The sequence below is a fragment of the Pelecanus crispus genome, chromosome Z (genome assembly GCF_030463565.1).
Source record: "Pelecanus crispus isolate bPelCri1 chromosome Z, bPelCri1.pri, whole genome shotgun sequence".
NCBI classification, from domain to species: domain Eukaryota; kingdom Metazoa; phylum Chordata; class Aves; order Pelecaniformes; family Pelecanidae; genus Pelecanus; species Pelecanus crispus.
The window spans coordinates 66,469,878-66,492,110 of NC_134676.1; the positions used below are offsets into that span (position 1 = coordinate 66,469,878).

The 22,233-nt window shown below is 35.6% G+C and overlaps 1 protein-coding gene across 2 annotated transcripts in view; it reads right to left on the bottom strand.

Annotated features, from left to right (window-relative positions):
• Positions 1–22,233, bottom strand: part of CSNK1G3 (casein kinase 1 gamma 3) — a 69,665-nt gene that overhangs the window by 20,100 nt on the left and 27,332 nt on the right. For both annotated transcript variants that reach the window (XM_075727041.1, XM_075727040.1), the window contains 4 exons: positions 15,169–15,317; positions 13,632–13,866; positions 2,277–2,362; positions 2,061–2,145 (listed from right to left, as the gene is read on the bottom strand). In XM_075727041.1, coding sequence (XP_075583156.1) covers positions 2,061–2,145; positions 2,277–2,362; positions 13,632–13,866; positions 15,169–15,317 — 555 coding nt within the window. The remainder of the gene's footprint in view (positions 1–2,060; positions 2,146–2,276; positions 2,363–13,631; positions 13,867–15,168; positions 15,318–22,233) is intronic.

Here is a 22,233-nt window from a genome sequence, read left to right on the forward strand (position 1 = left end):
GGTTAAATCTGTTGGAAACAGTCCACTAGATATATGGAGCTACTCATGCATAATTATTTCCAGGGAGTGCACCATATACACCTTAAATTAGATATTTATTTTTCAAAGAATTCTAGCAACTACATGAAAATCAACATGCACACATTACTGGATGCAGAAGATTCATATTCCAGAACAGTTGGGGGTTTTTTTCCCCCAGATTTAAACTTTTGTCAATTCACAGCCAATGTCTGAATGTATGTTTGGTAAGTTCTGCAACAAAAGTCAATTTCACTTGATTTTATTATTTTTTTGATACACAGAAGGTGGTGAAATGAAAAACATAAGAAAAATTGATAATGGACAGGGTTGGGAAGACCTTCAAAAGGCCATCTAGAACAGCACCCTGTCCCATAGCAAATTGGTTAGAGTCTTGTCTGCCTGGTTTGTTTTCACACAACTCCACTTAAAAGAAACTCTGTAGTCTCCCTGGCAATGGCAATCCCTTCATGCTCTTCAGTATATTTGAAACACAGGAGTTCAAGTCTAAACTTAATTACTTTGGATTATATCCATTACTTTGTCCTAGCTGCTGTGGCTTTAGCAAACTGATTCCTTTCATGTTTGTAACAGCTGAAATGTACAGGAGAAATTCTTTCCCTCACAATCTTAACTAAAACAACCTTCATGCCTTCAGTCTTTGGTGATAGGTCTAGCATACATGGCATATAAGCACTCCCACTTCTTTACAAGTACCCTTAAAATACAATACATTTTCAAGTACAGTCCCCAAGATTGAACATACTGCTTCAGCTGAGGCTTTTCAGAATCAAGTACAACAGACAAAGCCACTCGGGTCTTTCAGGCTATATCCTGTTTATATAATCCAATTCAGTACAGGGGGGTTGGTTGTTTGTTTTTAAAAATATAGCAGCATGACACCATTCACTTGCATCTACTTTGTGACTGACTGAGTCATTACCTAAGAAACCTTTCCATACCCAGTAATTCTTAATTTGGATTTGATCCTATCTTCATATACTACCTTGAATATGATTTATTGAACTGTACCTTGTATTTTTAAGACTGTGTCTGTTATCTCTCAGGATCCTTTCATTCTAGTGGGTTAGCCCACTATCAAGCCTACAAATTTAAAACTTGCCATTTGCAAGTTTAATAAACATTCTCAATTATACAAGGCACTCAAAAATACTGACCAGATCCAGCACAGATCTCTGTGGAATACCATTTCATGTTTCAACTTTGGCAAAAATGTTCTTAACTACTTCAAATTGTTTTACACTCTTCTTCCCATAGTAGATTCTTCTTGATTATGCTTTTAAGACTACTTGTGAGAATATTTAAAAAGAGCATCAAAAGCAAAAGCACTAAGATTTCATGACTTAAAACATCTGCCTCCTGTCCACAAGGCCTGCTGGGTACAGGATTTCCTTTCATGAGAGGCAATCAAATCTCTCAAGTTTGTCATGAGCTATTCTCAGTAAATCCATTTTGCTTAAAAGTGATATTGTGATTCTTTTTCAAGGTGTTTACTTTTATTTGGCAAAATTGTGTTCATGTCATGTGTGTGTCCCCTGTCCCAAGCTAATGAGTCCAACTTTAAAAAAGTGACATTTGTTTCTCTCCAATTTTCTAGTACCTTATTGATTCTCTGTGCACATAAGGAGAACTAGAAGCAACACCTGAAACTACTTGCAAGTTATTTTAAATATTATTTCAAGCTGTTCCTAATGCAGCTTCTTTTAAAAAGGGATACGATATCAGATTTGAGCTGAAAAGGCTTGCAAAACTATAGGTGTGAAGATACAAATGTAGACTAGTTGACCACTCTATGTATCATAATTTTTTCTAATGTTTCCTTTAGAAGAATCTATCTTTGACAAACACCAGCATTAGCTTAGTGCTGCTTGAAAGGATAATTCTTGTATCTATTACCATAGCATATACTACGCATATTTGGAAACATTATTTTATTTTTAAAACCACGTATTAAGCAATTATCTATGCCAGTTTCGTTTTCTAAATCTATACACAACATTTTTATTAGAAGCAGACATTACCTGGGAAGTTTTCACACAATACTTCTATAGGCGTTGCTCGTTTTGTGTCTCCAATTTTCTGGTAACGTTCTTTTAATGTATCAGCCTATGATACAAGAATAAAACAAGCTTCTGAAGTTATACAGCTTGCAGACAAACTTTCAAAAAGAAAAAGATCATGGCAAGAAAAGCTGATGATCTGAAAATAGGATAGAGGAAGATATCAAAAACCACTACCTTTAAACCTTGCCATGGAAGGCTTCCTCTGAGAAAATACATAAACATATGACCTAAAGCTTCCAAATCATCTCTTCTACTTTGCTCTGAAACAAAATTCAAATATTATGAGAACATTCAATCTGCATAATTTTACATTGTATTTCAAAGGTTAGCTTCCAAATTATGTAAAAATAATTGGAAGGTACAAAGTACTTGAAATCAAGCTGAGCATGTAAGGGGCTTCTTGTGTACTCTGGACTCCATTATGAACACAGCTAAAACAAACAAAAAAAAGAGCAGATACTGGCTGCAGGTATATTAATCTCAACAGTACTTTAAACAAATTATTCTGCTATAAGAAATTGTTCTTATTTTAAAATACATTTTGACCCTTTACATACATAAATGCATTTCAACTCCAGTATTTTTTGATCCATTAGTTGTGAACTTGAAACAATTCAAGAAAGCTGTAATTGAACTCATTTTCCTCTACAAAATCATGGAAAAAATGGTACATTTCTCAGGGACCCCTTATGGAATTTCTCAGTAAGCCAAAGTTGGATTGCAGAAGGCTCAGAAGTCTTATTATTTGATCAGAAAGCAGCATGAACATATAGATATATGTACATACAGCCTGCTCCCAAGTCTTGCTGACTGAAAAGCTAAGTTACAGAAGACAATGTCTGGCATGCCTACAATTTTTCATCTGTAGTAGCACAGCAGCAGTCCTTCAAAGAGTTCACAGAAGGTTAAAGGAAAGTAACAAGCAAAATGCAGTGCATTCAAAGCTCAAAGTTTTCAAAGTACATTCCATATTATTTTCAAATAAAATCCATTATTCTTAGGAAAACTCAGTGTAATAGAGAATAGTAAAAGTCTTTAAATGACTAGTAGAACACAGGTTTTCACATTTTCACCTGACGTCATTCTGTACTGCTCCTAAAACAACTGTTACACAGTGTATTATGTTTTGTAGTAACAGGTAGTATTTATGTCTAACCTTGATTTCTTCCCTGACATAAGGCAGACAACCAAAATATTAACATTATTTCTACTCAGTATTTTCACAAAGACAAAATCACTATGCTTTGACAGCAAGAGAAATGGAACAGAAAAGTAAATGAAAAAAATCTTTTTCAGATTTTGAACAGGAAAGTGAACAAAGCCAACCTGACTTTGATCTGATCAACACAAAATATTGCCACAAATACACTGCATCTGAAAAACAATTCTTAATCTTCATGTAAAAAGAACAATTTTCTTATTACTCTGTTTTCTATCCCTATTTTTTCATTTGAACACTGAGTAAACACATACTAGCAAATCAATACGTACAAAAAAAAAAGTATGGTAATTCCGAGCATGGGCTACATCTAGCCCCCTAATTCATCACACATCTGCCAGCCATATGAGGGTCTTTCACAGTCATTTCTCCTTCACTCATTTCCGATTCCCTGGCCAACACTCTTCTTGTTTGTGTCCACTCCACCACTCTTGCTGTCCACTACTGCCACTTTTCTCAGTGAATGCCCTCCAGACAATCTGTTCTTATTTGAATTTCTCTGCCAGCCCTGCAACATCCCATTTCCTGACCATATGCTATCCTGATGCAACCACATAGGTTAGGAAGAAAGCATGAACAAGCAGAAAAAGAGTTCTGTGCCTGACAGGATTCAGTACATGAAGGAAATGTTCACTCCAGTTGCCTGCAGAAATCCTGTGCTCTTTATGAGATAAGACTGATGTGGAGATAAAGAGTACTTCATGAGCACTGCTCATGACGAATGTTTTGTGCAACGCAATCTGTTTTACATAAGACAAATCAGTGGTAAGATGGTGGCAAAGCATACCAAAATGTTACAAGTGCACAACAGATGGCCCATACACTAAGGTGTATGTATACACTAACGTACCGCCTGCAAAAATGTACTGGAAAGTTCTATTTGGTCTTCACTAAGGGACAATAATTCCTCTCTTTTGCATTACCTTCTGCGCATTATGCTGATGAAAAATAAACCTTTTCTCCTTTAAAAAAAAAAAAACAAAAACCACCCACAAACACCTCGTCGAGGCAACTGCTCCTTCACTGAGAGTCCTTTCTATGAAAGGAGAAACTTTCAATCTCTACCCTGAAATGATTTCTAATTAAGAGGAATTTTTGCTTTTAAATGAGCTTTGGACTGTTGCAGATATTTCTGTAGGATAGTTCTATGGGAACTACTTCTAGGATACACCATTTGAATTCACAATGCCCTCAAGAATCTGGTATGGGAAAGGATTTTTTTGTTTGTTTTAATTTTTGGGAAGGGGATTGTTGTTTAGAATCCACTTGAGTTCTTCACTGATCACTGGAGTAATTAAAAAATAGTAGTCAAATATCCTTCTTATGGAATTCTTCAAGATAAGGCTGAGAAACAGGAATCCCAAAGATTACATTGCTATTGTTGGAAGAAGGGCCTCTGAAAACTGGAAAAAAAAAAAAACAAACCCCTAACAGTGGACTAGCTTGAACACAAAAGGATTTCAGGCATCAGCTGAAAGAAGGGCTGCTGATGTACACTGATCCTAGTGCATCACAGTTTAATGAGATTGAGAGGATCTGTTGCCTAAAAGGTAACATGATCATAAGATGACACACACACTAAATCTTTAGGGCACACAGTCTCCACTCTCTCAAGGAGGTCACCTGAAGCTAGCTAAATTAATAGGAAATTAATACCTGTTATTTAGTTCACAAGCTACAGACAAATCATCCCGATTCAAATACGGTGATTTTAGTAAGAACTAGAACTTCATTCAGCAGGCTATCTCCAGAAACTGTCTCTTTTTAGCATATATGGTAAAGTAACCATAACACAGGTCAAAAACCAGACATTCAGTCTTCAGTAAGCATCCATTATAAACACTGCCTTCTCCCTCCAAAGAAAGTTTTAATGCTTGCTATAGGAATGCTGAAACAGTAGAAATATACTATCTATTTAGATCAGAAAACACAGTATTAGCTACCAGGATGATTACATAGTTTGATATGCAGACTTGTTACTTTAGCAAAAATAAATTTCAAAGTTATCACCCAGTTTGTAGTCTTACTAAAAATGATATTATTCCATACAATAATATAATTTAAGGGAAAGAATAGCATCCCTTCCTGAACAAAATCATGAATCCTGGAATTAGTGATTCTGGTTCATAAAAATGAAGTTGTATGCCAATTTTATCATAAGCATACACTGTATGCCATACTGTTGTGTTAAGAACAATGTGGACTTTGCAGAAAAAATCCTATATACCTTTAATTAAGGGAGCAAAGATTTATTTAACTCAGTTTGTATTAGAAGCATTCATATAATTATGGATTTATAAGGTTAGTTTAAAGAGAAAAAGGTATTTATCTAAAGCAGCTACAATCCTGCCCTGAGGTCCAGTGATAATTTAGTGGGTATGAGAAGGAGACCAGTGAACTTCCTATGGGGGTCCTAAGCCTGGAAAAGAAGTTTATCCTGCACCACTCAGTGACAAGTGAAAGTTGCTAGGACTCCTGGAGGGCCATCACCACAAAGCACAACCTGTAACTGCAGAAAACATTTTTTAGTTTGAGTTTCTGGAAAAACTCCAGTATTTAGGCTAGTACAGTTTTAAGTCCAAACATTTATTGTTCTTATAACAAGAAATGCATTAAAACTGATCCAATGTATAATTATTTTTGCTAGTTTAGATTACAGAAAAGTCTGCCCCCTAGAAAACTGATTTTAAAGCTAGAACATATGACAGGTCTGATAACAGAGTAGATCTACTATAAAGGTAAGGGTGTGGGGTTTTTTTAGTTTTGTTTGAAGATAAATACTGTAAAAAAATTCACTTCATTTTTCCTTTCAATTAGCATTAAAGAGCAGAGTTGTTTCATTCCTGAAAGAGTCTCAGGCATTCATTGTAAGATAACTAACCTCTGCCTCTTCGATAATTAAGCACTACCAAGAAAAGACCAATACAACCAAGGATACTGATTGTTTCCCCAGAGACCATTAGAGATAGCCATATTATAGCAATTACATTTTCATGTGACTACACTTCCTGTAGCCAAATAACTTAAAATTCAGTACGCTGTTTTTCTGAATTTAGGGAAATCCCAAAACAATTACCAATTTAGACTTCCAGCAAACACAGAAAACTGTAGGACTTTTAGAGACTCAGATTTTTGTCTTCCTTAAGCTCCCAGTCAGAATCTACATTGTCTGGGATCCCTCTCTCCCTTCCTGAAAATGAAGAGGACTGGAAAAGAAGCATGGAGTCATTTTATGCCCAAGAGAAATTACCTTACAGAAGCAAGGGCACCAGCCACAGGCTGATAGGGGCTGCAGAATATCTGTACTGCCTTCAAATAGCTATCTGAATAAAGCCACATTATTTCTCACACAGACAAAATACCGTCTCTATTCCAGATACAAACTCCCAGTTTGGCACAAAACTACCAGAAACCTTTGATCAAATATATGTTTCTGGAACAAAATATTATTGAAATAATTGGCTACACAATGTTCAGTAACTATACATCAGCTTCTATATACACCTCAAAAGAGTGGGCCTTGGTAATTTTTGCCAAGTTTTGACTAAACATATGGAAACATTTAAAGTCCTTCTAGTTACTACATACTTTTTATAACAATTTTAAACACTATGGATCCTAAAATGTACTTTTGATCGAAAGACAACATACTTTCTTATTCATACATACTAATGTAGAACAAGTTACAGTTCAATAAATGCATACTTGAAATCAACCTATAAGAGAATGTGAACCCGACAAGTCTCCCTCTTTACTGAAAACACATTTATTTTTACAAAGGTCAGCTGACACCTTGGATAATCAAGAAGCAGTAATACATGTATTAGTTTTGCTATCAGACCATTCAAGTTGCTAGGAAAATCACCTACAAACTAAAAATATTGCCCTAAAATTCTCTTACTACCAGTATTTTCAGTGCTGAATGTATCCTATATGCCAATGTCTCTGCAACCAAAGGGACAACAGAGCTCCAAGAGTTTCAGTGTTCTGTACGTCCCACTGCACCAGTTAAAGAAATACTATATTTTTAGAGGGGGATCACAGAACATACAGGGGAAAAAAAACCAAACAAACTCTGCATAAAGGACAGGCTATGAAAGACACCCATTCATACCATTCTGTGTTTGTTAGACCTAAAAAATCATGATGAATAGTTCTCTGTCACCCAAGAAATGCCTGCAAAATAATCATGTCAAGAAGAACCACCGCTCTGAGTTTGAACTGAATCAGAGTTATTACATGAGGTTGTGCTCCTTTGCATGGTTTAGAAACATCACTGTAAAGATTGCAGGAAGGAATTCAAAACCTTTTCCATCTACATTTAAGAATTATCTATATATTTGAGAGTCTCCTGTGAGAAGGAAACTTTCTACAGTAAACTGAGACACACTACTGAAGAGTATTAGCTTTGTCACAGCTACCTTTGCCAGAAGACCCAGTATATATCTTTCCACTCTTCCTCATGGCTTTGCATCAGGCTGAGGGGTACAGAACTACAGAATACACAAGCTAAATTTGGCAGACCTTTCACACATATTAAACAAGTTACCATTACACAAAAATAAACCTGTCCAACTGGACATTATGATTCTACCTAAGGAGAGGAAAGGTCTCCCTTGAAGGAGAAAGTGTCAATTAGTATGTTCCTGTGTTAATACCAGACATGTAATTCCCTCAAAATTCAGTTGTGTTCTTCAAGTAATTACCAGTTTTATATTTTAGTTTATTTTCTTAAATGATGGGGGGTGTTCTCTTATTTAAGAAGGACTAAAAAAAGCTTATTTCATTTTAAAAGTGGTTGTATCAGCTTATGCTGATACCAACTTGGTACACCATGCCTGAACAATAAAGAGAATGCTTCCTTTACTTGAGGAACTTGTGTTCTAAAAGTTAAGTTTAGGAAGCTCAAACCCTGCTATCAAGGTTTTAGAAGTATTCCCAGTGTTAAGCATTCATGATACTACCAGGAAATACTAGTATTTATACTACTATTCTTTAAATGAAAAATCATTTAACCTAATCTTAACACTCTTTGGCTCTAATAAGGCTCAACAACAATACAGTTTCGGTCTTTACTTGGTGAAGAACAGTAAAACTAGCGAACATGGCAAGTTTACAACAGTTCAGTTACTTTTTACACTTCCTTTTACTATGTGAATGCATATGTAATTAAGGCCAGCTTCATACACAATGCATTTTTGGATGGGTAAGTGGGGTGGGAGGTCTTTCATTATATTTAAATTACCTGGAATATGCTATTTACTGTTTTAATTAAGAGACTGCGTCTTACCAAGAATTTCAAAACCCACTGACATCAATGATGACAAGACTTGGGTCATGACAAATTTGCCATCACTGTGGTCATAACTAGAAAATATTGTAGCACTCTAGTAAATACTGCTGTATTATAAAGATAGGATTCCCCTTCCACTTTCAAACACTAAAGGAAGAGCTGAAATAAAGCTCGCACACTGTATTTCATTGCTAACATGGGGAAAAGCCAAAATGTGTTCTAGTAGGCCAGTTCTCAGATATGGTTTCAATACCATTGTGGAAATAAATTCAACTGAAAAAGGAAAAGGATTCTTATTTTTACACAACTGTAAAACAGTAACAAGAAAAAAATTATTAGTTTAAGCTCATGACCGTTACCTCTAATAAATGTTAAATAAAAAAGTAAATAAATAAACCTTTTATCCATCTGAAACTTCCAACTGCAGCTACTAAACAGTAACAACTTAATGTGGTGAGAAAGTAGGGAACGTTTTCTGCTCTATATGTACTACAGGAATATGTATTACTGGCACAGGTTGCCCAAACAGGTTGTGGAGTCTCCCTCCTTGGAGATATTCAAAAGCCATCTGGACACAGCCCTGGACAACCAGCTCTAGGTGGTCCTGCTTGAGCAGGGAGGTTGAGCAAGATGACCACCAGAGGTCCCTGCCAACCACAACCGTTCTGTGATTAGTAGTCCATTAATGGAATCTTTCTTTACTTGGCAAGGCTCACCAGACGCTTCTGCAATGAAGAAAGAAACCACAGTGGCCATGATGCTATGGCAAATAGTGCTGCTGATATTTAAACTGTCCACTACTGAAATACATAACCAGTACCTTCTAATATTGAGACATTTTCTGACACTCAAACCAGCAGCTGAAGATGCACAAAACAGAATGAAGGTAATATCCTGATGCTCTGAAGTATCAGTTGAAATAAGGAAAGATCCTCCCTGCTCCTCTCCTCAGTCCATATGAAAACATGTTGGTAGACAGTTGAGAGCAAAGATAGCTGTCAGTTCTGAAGTAGCCAATATCTAACAAAAATCAGCCTTTGGAGGCTACTGGTCACTGACTGTGGAATATGAATATCAGATGGCTGTCATTGAGTTTGGCCTTCCCCTTACTCCCCAAAATTGCAGCCCTGTAACTGAACACTTCGTGAATCAACCCCTGACATATGACAGGTTTTTAGTGCAGTTTAGATTTTAATAAACTGAAAGGTTTGTTAGCTTTAATACCTAATGCTGAAACCTGTAGTTGTTCGTAATTTTCTTTATTATACATTTGGTCTTCCTTTCCATGAAAACTTACTACCAATCATCATTCTTTCCTTCTAGAAGTAAGCACCACCTTCAGTCGCCCAGCTTTGAATCTGCTACCCCACTGCAAGCTGTATGTTTTAATCCAGAACCTACAGTAAACTGCTACACAATTTCTTGTAAAATTTACTTTCATCAATTTATTAAAAACCTTGAAATTCTTGAACTTTTTATCACTGCAGTCTACTTAAGCAGAGAGAATAAACTATGTATAATGAATACGAATAAACAATCCTTAAAGATATGAACTACAAATATGGTAATTTGCATTTTTAACTCTGTAGATTGCTCTGCAGACACTAACTATGCAAAAGTGCACATTAGTATATCTTTCAAAGGAATCAGTATCTATATTATTTTATAAAGATTATTTCTTTTTAAAAAATCTTGCTCATCAGTGAAGAGCTGAGTAGAAAAGTGTATGAAAACACTGACATACTTCAGGTATTGAAAAAGTTCTGGTGAAGGACAGAATGTTTTGGCATCTAAATATGGAAACCAGGACTATTTAAGTACTAAGTCAAAGTTCAAAACTTCGGCCCTTCAACTCCTCTTTTGTCCCTGTCAACCTTGTTCACCAATTGCTTATTTGAAGGAAGGATGCTTCCAGAATTTGTTTATCTTATCAGAAAAGGAAGTCTGTAAGAATGATACAAAAAATTTCCTCAAACTACCAAGACTCAACTTGTGAAGACATTTGTCACCTGTTTCATTTCATCTGTTCAACTACATGATAGTTAAACTTTGTATGGTGATTAACTTCTTTATGTATGAAAGCTTTAGTCTTAAAAAGAGAAAAGCAAACTGGGTAACTGTTTCACAGCTGCTCCATTACTTGTAAACCCACTTACTAAGCTTAGCCCAGCAAGCTGTATTCCTGGATGCTCACAGAGCCCAAGAGTTTCAATTGCTTTTCACAAGACTTGGTTATATTGTAGATATTAAATGTGTTTCTTTGCCAAATAATGTTGTTGAAGTTTGTACATTCCTGATGCATAAGTACAAAGAATGACACTGGTGCTTCACATACTTAGCAGAAACTATATTTTACTTGCTTTAATTCTACACTTTCTACAGAAGCAATTCCAAAAAAACCCTGAAGAGACAGGCACAAGAGCCCAATCTCCCACCTGTAAAAAGGGAATAAACTATTATTTTGTCTTATTTTCAGAACTTCCCCCTAAAAGCATGCATATAAGGAAGGTAGCCACCTTGTGAAGATGTTTCCAGGATGTGGGACTGCCAATGAGATTTTAAAAGAAACTCAACAGGCTGCCTCCAAAATCAGGTATCAGATACAAAGGCAAAACACCCATTAAACAGTACTTCTTCCATTTCCCTAAGAAAATATGCAGTGTGTAAGTATGTAAAAAGTTATTTAAATTTAGGTGTACAGTACCCAAATATAACTCTTATCAAATGACTGGGATCTCCTTTCAGCAATTCTCCAATTCACTGATTTCTGACCATAAGCTTCTAATAATATGTGGACCTTATATATGCACTGTTAATCTTACATACAGATACATAATATAGCCATAGTTACACATGCTTTTTTTCTCCCTACTTAATGGAGAAACCTGAGCATGTTTTAGCAATCTGTGCGGACAAAGCAAGATCAACTCATGCCAAAATGTGGAATGAATGGCAGAACAGGTTTGCACATCATGAAATTAAATGCTTCAGCTTTGCTCATGAAGAAACAAAGAAGCCAGAGGATGCAGATATGCAAGTCAGGTGAAATACAATTCAAAACTGATTTTAAATTACAGAGTAACATTTGGCCACTATAAAGCAATACCCTTCTGAAATCTCAACACAGAAAAACGTCGTGTTTTCATCATCAATTAAATATACCTGCTTAAGTCTTCCTCCTATCTGTTTTGAAAATTTGCAGGTTTTGTTTAATTTGAAAAAGCTCCACATTCTTTACTTTGCCTGGAGATGCTGCAAATTTTCCAAGTTTGCTGTCCTGAAGTGCTGTTGAATGACATTTGGTAAACATGGATCTATACTTGCCATGGAATGAATTAAATAGTATTTGTATGTATTCTTTCTCTACATTTTCATAGAAAAGGCATATCTGAAGCCAGTTTAGTAGTCAAGAAAGTTAGACAGGTCTTTCATCCCAATTTATTTTGAGACTAAGGCATGCACCAAAAGAAAAGCAGAAATAGGTAGAAGAGCCTCATACTGCTTAAGTAAAAAAAAATTTTGCCTATAGACAAGGTAACAGCTGAACACACATGCCTAGTTATTATCCTTTAAAGGAAATCTATTATGACTTTATTATAAAAAATAAATTAAATTGAACTACATTTGAGGTGCTAGAGCATGTCCAAAGAGGAGCAACAGAGCTGGTGAAGGGTCCAGAGAACAAGTTTTATGAGGAGTTGCCAAGGGAATTGGGTTTGTTCAGTTTGGAGAAAAGAAGGCTGAGGGGAGACCTTATTGCTCTCTACAACTACCTGAAAGGAGGTTGTAGTGAGGTGGGTGTCGGTCTCTTCTCCTAAGTAGCAAGTGATAGGACAAGAGAAATGGCCTCAAGTTGCATCAGGGGAGGTTTAGGTTACATATTAGGAAAAATTTCTTCACTGAAAAGGTTGGTTATCAAGCACTGGAACAGGCTGCCCAGGGAGCTGGTTGAGTCCCCATCCCTGGAGGTGTTTAAAAGACATGTAGATGTGGCACTTAGGGACATGGTTTAGTGGTGGACTTGGCAGTGTTAGGTTAACGGTTGGACTCTATGATCTTAGCGGTCTTTTCCAACCTAAATGATTCTATGATTCTACATGTTAACATGATTTCATCAGCTATGGCTGCTAACCACAAGCTACTAAGGTCTGATTTTATTGATAAAACACCTTATTACTATCTGGAAAGTGTGAATGGTTTCTCATTTGCCATATTAACATGAAGTACCTCAGAACTATAAGTATTGTGCAACTTTTTTTTAAAATCAATTGAAAGAGAAACCTAATTAGTCATGACCATGCAACAATATGCAACTGGTTTACACAAATTCGAAGGTGTCAAACCGGTTTTCACTAGAAAACCTCTATATAACTGGAATAAACAAGGACAGCTTTGAGTGCTCACGCATCTTTTTCTGGCTAAATTTATTCATTCAATACTAACAACTTACCTCTCTCTATATATCCTGTCACTTCTTTAGTTCATCACATTTATAACACTAGCATAACCTTTAACTACTCTGACAAAAGCCTCATTAACAGTATAAACATAAAAAAAAAATCAAGAAATCGGCATCAAATAACCTACTTGCATTCCACTACATGATGCATTTCAAAGGGATCAACAAATTGGCAAGGTAGCATTGAAAACTATGTTGTTGCAATCTATTAACTTCAATATCTTTAATAAGCATATATACTTCCCACCCACCCTACCCTGGTATACTTCTAATGTGAAGATGTTATGATACAAAAAAAGATTCACCTCATCTTTCTTTTATGGATATCTAACAAAAATAACAATTATTTGCTGAGACGTGACCATGATTATTAGAGACCCAGAGAACCTTATTCCCATAAACAGTATTTCCATGAGGACAAACTATAATTTTGCACAGTACACAAAACTTGCAGTTCTTAATAACTAGACTGAGAAAAATTACAACTTGAAAGCAAGATGATTTCAGACAAATGACAGCTGTTGAAGTCTTCTTTCTGCACTTAAAAAGCACACGTACCTTTTCCTAAATGTGTATTTATACTCATGTATCTAGCTGTTCCTGTAAGGCTCTTGTGTTCTCGATATGGTATGTGCTTCTTTGTTTCTGGATCTATATACTCCTTTGCCAAACCAAAATCTATAATATGAATAATTTGCTGGGTTTTGTTTCCAGGTCGTCCTATTAAGAAGTTCTCAGGTTTTACATCTCTGTATATCAAGTTCTTTGAATGGACATATTCCATACGAGAAATCTTAATAAAAGGAAAAAATGACAGTTTAATTTAAGCTTGAGGTTCCCACGTCAAATTGCGGAAGAAGCTAAATATCTTACATTGACTTCATATTTAGAGGAAATCACCCCTTTATCACCTTAAAACCAAAGTGCTATTGCTCTTAATAAGGTGTCTCCCAGTTAAAGTCAATGAAAATTGTACCCATCCTCTAAGTAGATACACCACATCATGTACTGGAAACTTTCATGCTGGACATTAGACATGAATCAGTATATAACAGAAGTTATCTTCTTTAAGAACAGCTGACACCAAGTATGTTTTTTTACACATTATATAAAACTATAACCAGAAATTATGTCACCAAGCAGTGAGTCACAAAGTTCCATGTAGATCTATTACATATTAAAGGTATAAATGAGAGAAGCACTGAAAGTTCACCAATATGCATATAACCTCCATTCTACCTGGTTTATTTTCTATCAGAATTTATATATTCAGAAAGGAACAGCAGGTATTAAATAAAGATGATTTTTGGAGCTGTGATGATCTGAACATTTTAAAAAATGACCTTTGTCATTTTGGCTGCAAATAAGCTGAAGATGTCTATATGTCTATAGTTACAGGCCTGTTATCCAATTACAGTCATGTTTTAAACAGCTATTTTTACCCTTCATGGGTAAAAATTTCACTATCTACTTAGGAAGCAGAGGTTCAGCATCATTAATATTTCACAAGGGCCTACTTAAAACACACTGTATCAAGGTAAACATGCAAAGCCTTATTTTTCTTTCTCTCTTTCTACTTCTACCCACTCTCAGGTGGGAACCAAGTCAAGAAATCTTAAACAAAGGGGAAAAATCCTTCACTGAACAATTTTGTGCTACTGAAGTATTTCTGGAAAGGCTTGGGGAACATTTTGTTTGTTTGCTTGCTTTCTTTCTAAGAATGCCCAGGAAAAATATTTATGGTATTTAGGAGTCTCATCATCCAACTGCTTCTGTGGATTAAAATTTTTATTTCATGAAGGTTTTCTGTTTAATTCAGCATGTCAAACAAATTCATGATTTCAGGTTGTGATTATGAGAACTCAGAAGACACAACAAAACTACCTTCATGCAATGACTCTTGAAAAACTAGAACAAAGCAAGTGAAAGTGATGCAAGACAGTCTTCCTGATAAAACTGTATCATAGGCTTTTTAGAAGCCACCAACACCAATTTAAAACATGTGAAGTGCAATTCTCTTAACTGAAATGAGCATTTAATCCATTGAATTCAAGTTACTATAATGAACATTCAAATTAACATCTATTCTACTTACCAACTGTACTGCTATCATAAGAACGGTTTTAAGAGAAAATGTCCTACCACACAAGTCAAATAAATCTTCCAGACTAGGTCCAAGTAGTTCTAGCACCATAGCATTATATTTGCCACATGGGCCAAAATAGTAAACCTGAGGTATTCCATCTGTAAAATGAAGATACAAAGTAATTATAAGGGGTTAAATAAGATAAATGAACATACCAGTAAAATTCCTACCTGATTTCAAATTGATCAGAAGTTAAAAATACATTTTTCACACAAAAGCAACAATAAAACCTCATAAAAACTACAGGTAAAAGATACAACAGGAATAATGCAGGTAGTACCAGTTTCATTAAATATTTTATGAATATTACATCTTTGACTTGTGAAAGATTAAAAGCTTTTTATAAAAAATAAAAACCAGACCATATCTGTTAGGTTTTGTAACAGCAAATTGAAACAGGATTTTAAAAGGGTATGAAGAGAGGTTTAAATAAGCTCCATTTCAAAAAAAATAGGCATTTAAATTAAATTTTTAAAAGTAAGGCTATGACAAACCTACATTCAGGAATAAAACCACATTCTTATCTACAGAAATAATTTCAAAATCCGAAAGAGATTAATGAATCCTCAAGTTCAATGAGATATTAAGTCAAGTTTTAGATGCATCATCAAAATAAAAAACTATAGATGACAAATCATTATAGTCATTACTTGTTACTATTAACTTTTTTCCAAATACAAGCATTTTCTACGTAAATTTGCACTGGAAGGCTTCTCCTCTCCTCTTCCTCCATTATTCTTGGTTTCTGTTTAGATAGCACATAAAAGAAAACATTTTTCTTAAATATGAGTTAGTCCATCAAAAAACTAAACACCACAGAGTGGAAGTTTGGGTGTTTTTAAATCTACATCTCTAATAAAATGTATGGCAGATTGAGATTTATTAATTCAAACTATATGAAGGACACGGATTTTTTTTATGTAATCGTAAGTGACAAAGGGAATTTTTAGAAATCTCAAGGGGAACCTATGATAAAGATTCAGCCTGATATCTCTTCTGAATTACCACACCAGACACCACCTTAAATCCTTCCAAAACCGGATATCCAGAAAGAATCCATTAAATGCTATTCTTACTGTCAAAATAATTAAAATGATTTAGAAGTAAAAGATCTTTGAATTAAACACAATTTCACATTTAAAATTTTGTACTAACAAACACAAATTTTTTAGTTGTTGTTTTTTGGGTTTTTTTTACTTAGAAAATTATTAGAATAAAAATTATGTCCAGAACAAAACATACATCATTTCCAAACACAATATATGGGAAGAAAAATATCCTACTGTATGTTCAGGTAACAATCTCTTAAATACTCTGTAAACAAGTATAAAATACATCTACCTAGGAGGGCAAAAGTCAAATTTAGTGTTAAACCTACATTTGTTTTCAAATCTTGCATGGAGTCTGAAATGTGAACTGTCACTCTGATACCTTATTTCCAAGTCTAACATTTTTCCTGATGTAAAATAAGCGTTATATTCTCCAACACAAAACACTTGAAAAGTATCTTAATTTGCTGTTCATAAAAAATATTAAAAAAAATGAAGACTGTACCATTGTGTCAAAAATTGATTTTTGTTGAGTTTTCTATGGCAGCATTCCAGAAACCCTGGCAGGAACACATACTTACAGTACACAATTCCTCAGATGGCTGGTGATACAGAGGCCATAAATGTCTTGAAAACTAGGTCTAAGAGTCACATGCATTGCACTGAGAAGATTCCCTTGCTATCTAGTATGTTACCAGAATCTTTGAACAAAGGCCTCCCTATGTGCACAGCTTAGACTAGCAAAACCACATGTTACCTGAAAAAATTACTTCTGTTCTTTTCCCTGAATGGAAGCATAATAAGCATGTCCAGGTAACAAGGCTTCTCCTGGCACAGCAGGAGAATCAGTTAAGTATGTTTAAGAAATCAGAGGTATATAAACCTTTAGTCGAGACATAACCAACTTCCAGTTTGTCAGCAGTGCACATAAGATCACCCACTTCATTGGAAATTGCTTCCTGAAAGAATGGTTGACAAAATAAACGCAGGCATCAAACGACTGGAAATGTTCTTCAATATTCTCAAGCACTGCATTTACAATTACACTAGCAACACTGCCACATTCCATCTTCATATATACTCACATGCCTTATGAATATGATAAACAGCACATATATTCCAAAAAATCAATACCAAAATATTCTGCCCTTCTGGACTTTATATAGTTTTATATAAACACCTGCTTTAACAAGCCAGGCAATCTGGAAGTTGGAAAATATCAGTATTAAAGCCTTATAATCCAATTTTACTTTTGCCTTTTTGTACATATCCATTGTGTGACTATATAATTAAATATAACTTGATATCATTGCCTCTATTCATCTTGTACTTCCTCATATGCACAGGAGCTCTTCCTCATTCAGCGGAATGAATAAATTTTGTTCACTTAAAGCAGCTAGTTATTTTGGATTTTTTTTGCTCTTCAGTATGTATCCTCTGCGTCTCATTTACTATAAATATTGAATACTCTGAAAACATATTTTTCTTTTCATGTGAGCTTCTTCTGTGGTGTCCATTGTTACAGTCCTGTACTATAGAGAACTACAGAATCTGTTTTCAGAATACCCTAATGAAACACTGAATTTTGCCTTCCTTCTCTGTAGATCAAATGTAAGTTTAAAAAAGAAAAACATCCCTAACTCTCAGTGTTTTTTGAGGTACATCAAATCTCAAGTCTTTCATAGTTTACTACAGTGCTACTTACGCCCAGGGCACAGATTTGTAATTGTATCCACTACAGCTTGGGGGGTGGGGTGGGGTGGGGTGGGGTGGAAACAACCCTTACTGTTTCAGCAAAACAAAAAAGCAAATGAACACAGGATTTTTTAAGAGCATTTTCACTAATCTCTTTTCCTACAAGTCAGAATAATGAAAACATAACCCCTAAAAGTCCAGTATAACTGTTCAATTTTCTGAAGACTAGAGCTTCCATTTATTTTTTAAATATGCATAATCATACCCATATCTATACTAATATACTTAACATGCATAATCATGCCCATTTCAAAAAGACTTCACAAGAGTAGCTTATTGCTACTAACGAAGGAGCATAGACCACAATGCACACTACACCAGAACATGGTACCACATAGTGCTTTTAATTTTAAAAAGATCTTCCATAATTACTAGATAATGGATCAGAAAAAATATCTGTACATAAGGGGATATCATAACTATAGAATTCAAGTTTTCTGCCTCCACTTTCTGGTATGGTGGAATTACACATGGAAATACGGATATAACTGCAGCAGCAAATTAAATTATACAACAGATGTACAGAAATGCAAGTCCAAAAAAAACCTACCAAAGCACCTGAACATGTAAACAGAAAGAAAAGCACTGTGAATTTGGAAGAAAGAACAGCACTTGTAATGGCCTGAGACATATTCTGAGAATCTCTGTTCTTATATTTGCATGCTTAAAGACATTAACTCCAAAATATTCTCAAGAGAAGTTAGTTTCTTCTATTGCCACTGCATCTGCTCTGTGTCTTCTTACAACATTTTAAAATATTTAATGCACTTCAAAAATATAGAAGCCAGAAGACTTTTGGGGCTTATCTAGATTTATAGAACTTATTTGCATGACTACATGCTAGTAAAAGAGGAAACATTTGTAGAAAGGAATTTGTGACATTGTCAGATTTGTAGGCAGAGTTGCCAATTTCACAAGTGTGTTTATAGGAAAAATCAAAAACACCCTTTAACATTTTATTCTACCAAATCATATTGTGAAAGCACCACAGCAACTCCTGTTAAGTATACATCCAGTGCAGGGAGTTAATGTTTCAGCTGTGATCAATTTAATTTTATTTAACATGGCAAGAATACTACTTATTCTACCTACAACACTTGAGCTGATTAGACAAAAACTCCAGAATACCCCAAAATTGTGTTTAACACATGTTACTAACTTCTGCAAGACAGGTATGGAATATTACATCTAAAATTCCCTGTGTTTATAAAATCATTTCATATTAACAGTTCAAAGTACTAGAAATATGGAGAACTTGGGGGTTTTGTTTTTCAATCAAAACAGTCTTATTCCTCTTGCTTAAAAACAATAACCTAAAATCATTCTGTTATTTGCATTATTTCATGTCTCTAGATGTCCAGAAGGAAAGTCAGAAAGTAACATGTTACTAATAAAGCATATCCAGGTTTTTTTTCCCCACAATAGAGATATAAATGTAAGCTATTTTATATGAATCTTTACGAAAAATAGGGTAAGTTAGAAAAACAAAGAAACTTCTATTTCTAGGAACTGAAGACTTCACCCATTTGTTGACAGGATATTCCAACTCTCACTACCAGTTAAGAGTGTGCATTTTATTTCCATTTTGAATTAGTCTGACTTCAACCACTGAAGCCCTTTGGTGTAAGAATATAAAAAGGAAATGCTAGGAACTTGTAAGACACATCCCAGTCTAATTTCACAGAAAGAAAAGTAGTTGGTGTTCTTAAGTGTCTTGCTCAATAATATACTTTGATTACTATAAAACATTTTCTAGTAGCTTGACAGTTCTTCTGCCCCATTCTCAAAATTCCTTTTTAAAAAGAAGCACCCCCGCCAAATTATGTGCAGAATTCAATGCCTGTCACACTCATGTCACTATATAAAGTTACAAGTAACTTCCTATTCTTCCACCAATGAAGAAACTTACCTGTGGCCAAAAATAGTATCACATACTCCTACTAAATTACTTTAGCACTAAAACATCTAATTCCTTTCTAGATTTACAACTCTGAATACAATACCCTTATTTTCAGATATGAGTCATATTTGCTTATCACCACATATTTACAGTTGCTCACAAGTTAAACACTTTCATTTGAATGGACTCAATTTACTAAAGCCATCTACAATGCTTTATGTGACTGCCCTGTCATAAAATTGTAAATCCATTTTAAACCAATATGACTTTCAATCCCATTTTACTTATGGCAAAAATCAACAAAGTCTTGACTTGGAAATTCACTACCTGACTACTGCTTGGATTCCAGTCTTTTTCTACAAATGTTAGTTTTCATTAGCCACCTAAAAGATTGCTGCTGTACACATTAGCAGTCTCCAAAATAGTGTGCACACACACAAAAAGTGCGCAAGACTATCCACTGGGGTGCTGGAAAAAAACAGGGAACTTATGTTTATTTTTAATGTAAAAATAAGAAACTAAGCTTTGCTAATATTAAATGCGTGGCTTGACACTGGAGCCCTCAGTCAGATGGTTGTGTCACATACAGTACGCGCAGGAGAGATCCTGGCAGAAGAGTGGGAATACAGAAAGGGTGACAGTAGTGTACTCATTTGTTCAATCACTTTTGTCTTATTGCAGTTTATATGTGCCCAGTTAAGTGGATTTATGGGTTATATTGTCTAGTTTACTAAACTACCCCTCAGAAAACGGACAAGAGGCATAAAACGATTCCTACAAAGAAACCACACACTGAAGATAACGCTACCAATGCCAGCACAAGCAAACAAGAAAACAGCAGAGCTGACATTTCTACTCCTTGTATAAGCTTATTTTCAAGAATTTCTTGAAAAGCTAGCTGCAGAAGACTACCACCTTGTGTTTATCAGATCAGGAAAACTGCACGAAGTATTCCATATAAATTATCATGCTGTGATAAAAATTGTGCGTCATCAAAACATCACCAAAATCATCATCAACATATAAAACAAGGGGCACATATTCTCCAGGTAGTCATTTTTCCATAGCTGTATACATTGCAATCCCTCCAGTATGTTATTATTAGTAAGTCAGACTTACACTTTGCTTTATATTCAGAAAGTAGAAAAGGAAAACAAGTGTTGTTTTCTTTTCTCTTGTTCCCAGTTTCTTAGCACTGAGTAATGAGTTATTGAATAGAATGACCTCTGCCATCTCTCAAGACTGGCTTATCACTCAAATGCTTTAGTCCACCATGTTTAGGTACATGATGTCCAGAAAGGTTTTAAAGCTGACAGGGCTGAGATCCTCCAACAATGGTGAGATCAAAACATTAGAATAAAGAAAACATTATTGATAGATTACAACTGTATCTGTCAAACATCTTTAAAATAAAGAAAATCAAGTAGAAGTTATTTCTAGTTGTACTGGGTTTGCATGGCATGGTTTTGGTAGCAGGGGGGCTACAGATGTGGATTCTGTGAGCAGCTGCTAGAAGCTTTCCCTGTGTCTGATAGAGTCAATGCCAGCCAGCTCCAAGATGGACCCACTGCCGGCCAAGGCTGAGCCCATCAGCGATGGTGGTAGTGCCTCAGGGATAACATATTTAAGAGGGAGAAGAAAACCCAAAAAACCCACAACTGTGCAACACCAGCAGCAGTCAGAAGAAAGGAGCGAGAATATGCAAGAGAAACAGCCCTGCAGTCACCAAGGTCAGTGCAGCAGGAGGAGGAGGAGGAGCTGCAGGCACCTGTGGTAGTACATCTCCCCTGCCTGTTTTTCTGTTCTGTTTTTCCCCTTCACTTCGTCTGCTTTACAATCTCAGGAATTCCAGGCCGCAGCTTTTGCGCAGAGAGTTGGTCAGTTAAGCGCCCCTTAATTGTACCAGAAACTCCTACACGGCTGGAGCAGAGAGCGGCCCTGTCCTTATCAAGATTCATATTATGGCTAACGAGGGGAACGAGAACAAACAGCTACCCCAGACAGCCTTGAAACAGGGTGGTATCATCGCTGCTGGAATTCCAACAACAAGCCAACCTGAATTGTGGCTCGGATGGAAATTTACTGGTGATTAAAGTCAATTATCTCACAACCCTATAAACAGCAGTCCTAAGAGAGGCCCTTTGAGCTCTCCCGGACCGCCACGGGCTGCACCAGCATCTCCCTCTAATCAAAATGTCTCTCAGAGTCAGTGAAAACTAGCAGATTCCAAAAGTCTGCTGCTACCAGAACTCCATTGCCGGAGATCGACAACAGAGCCGGGGCTGCTGATATTTTTCACTCCTTGAGACT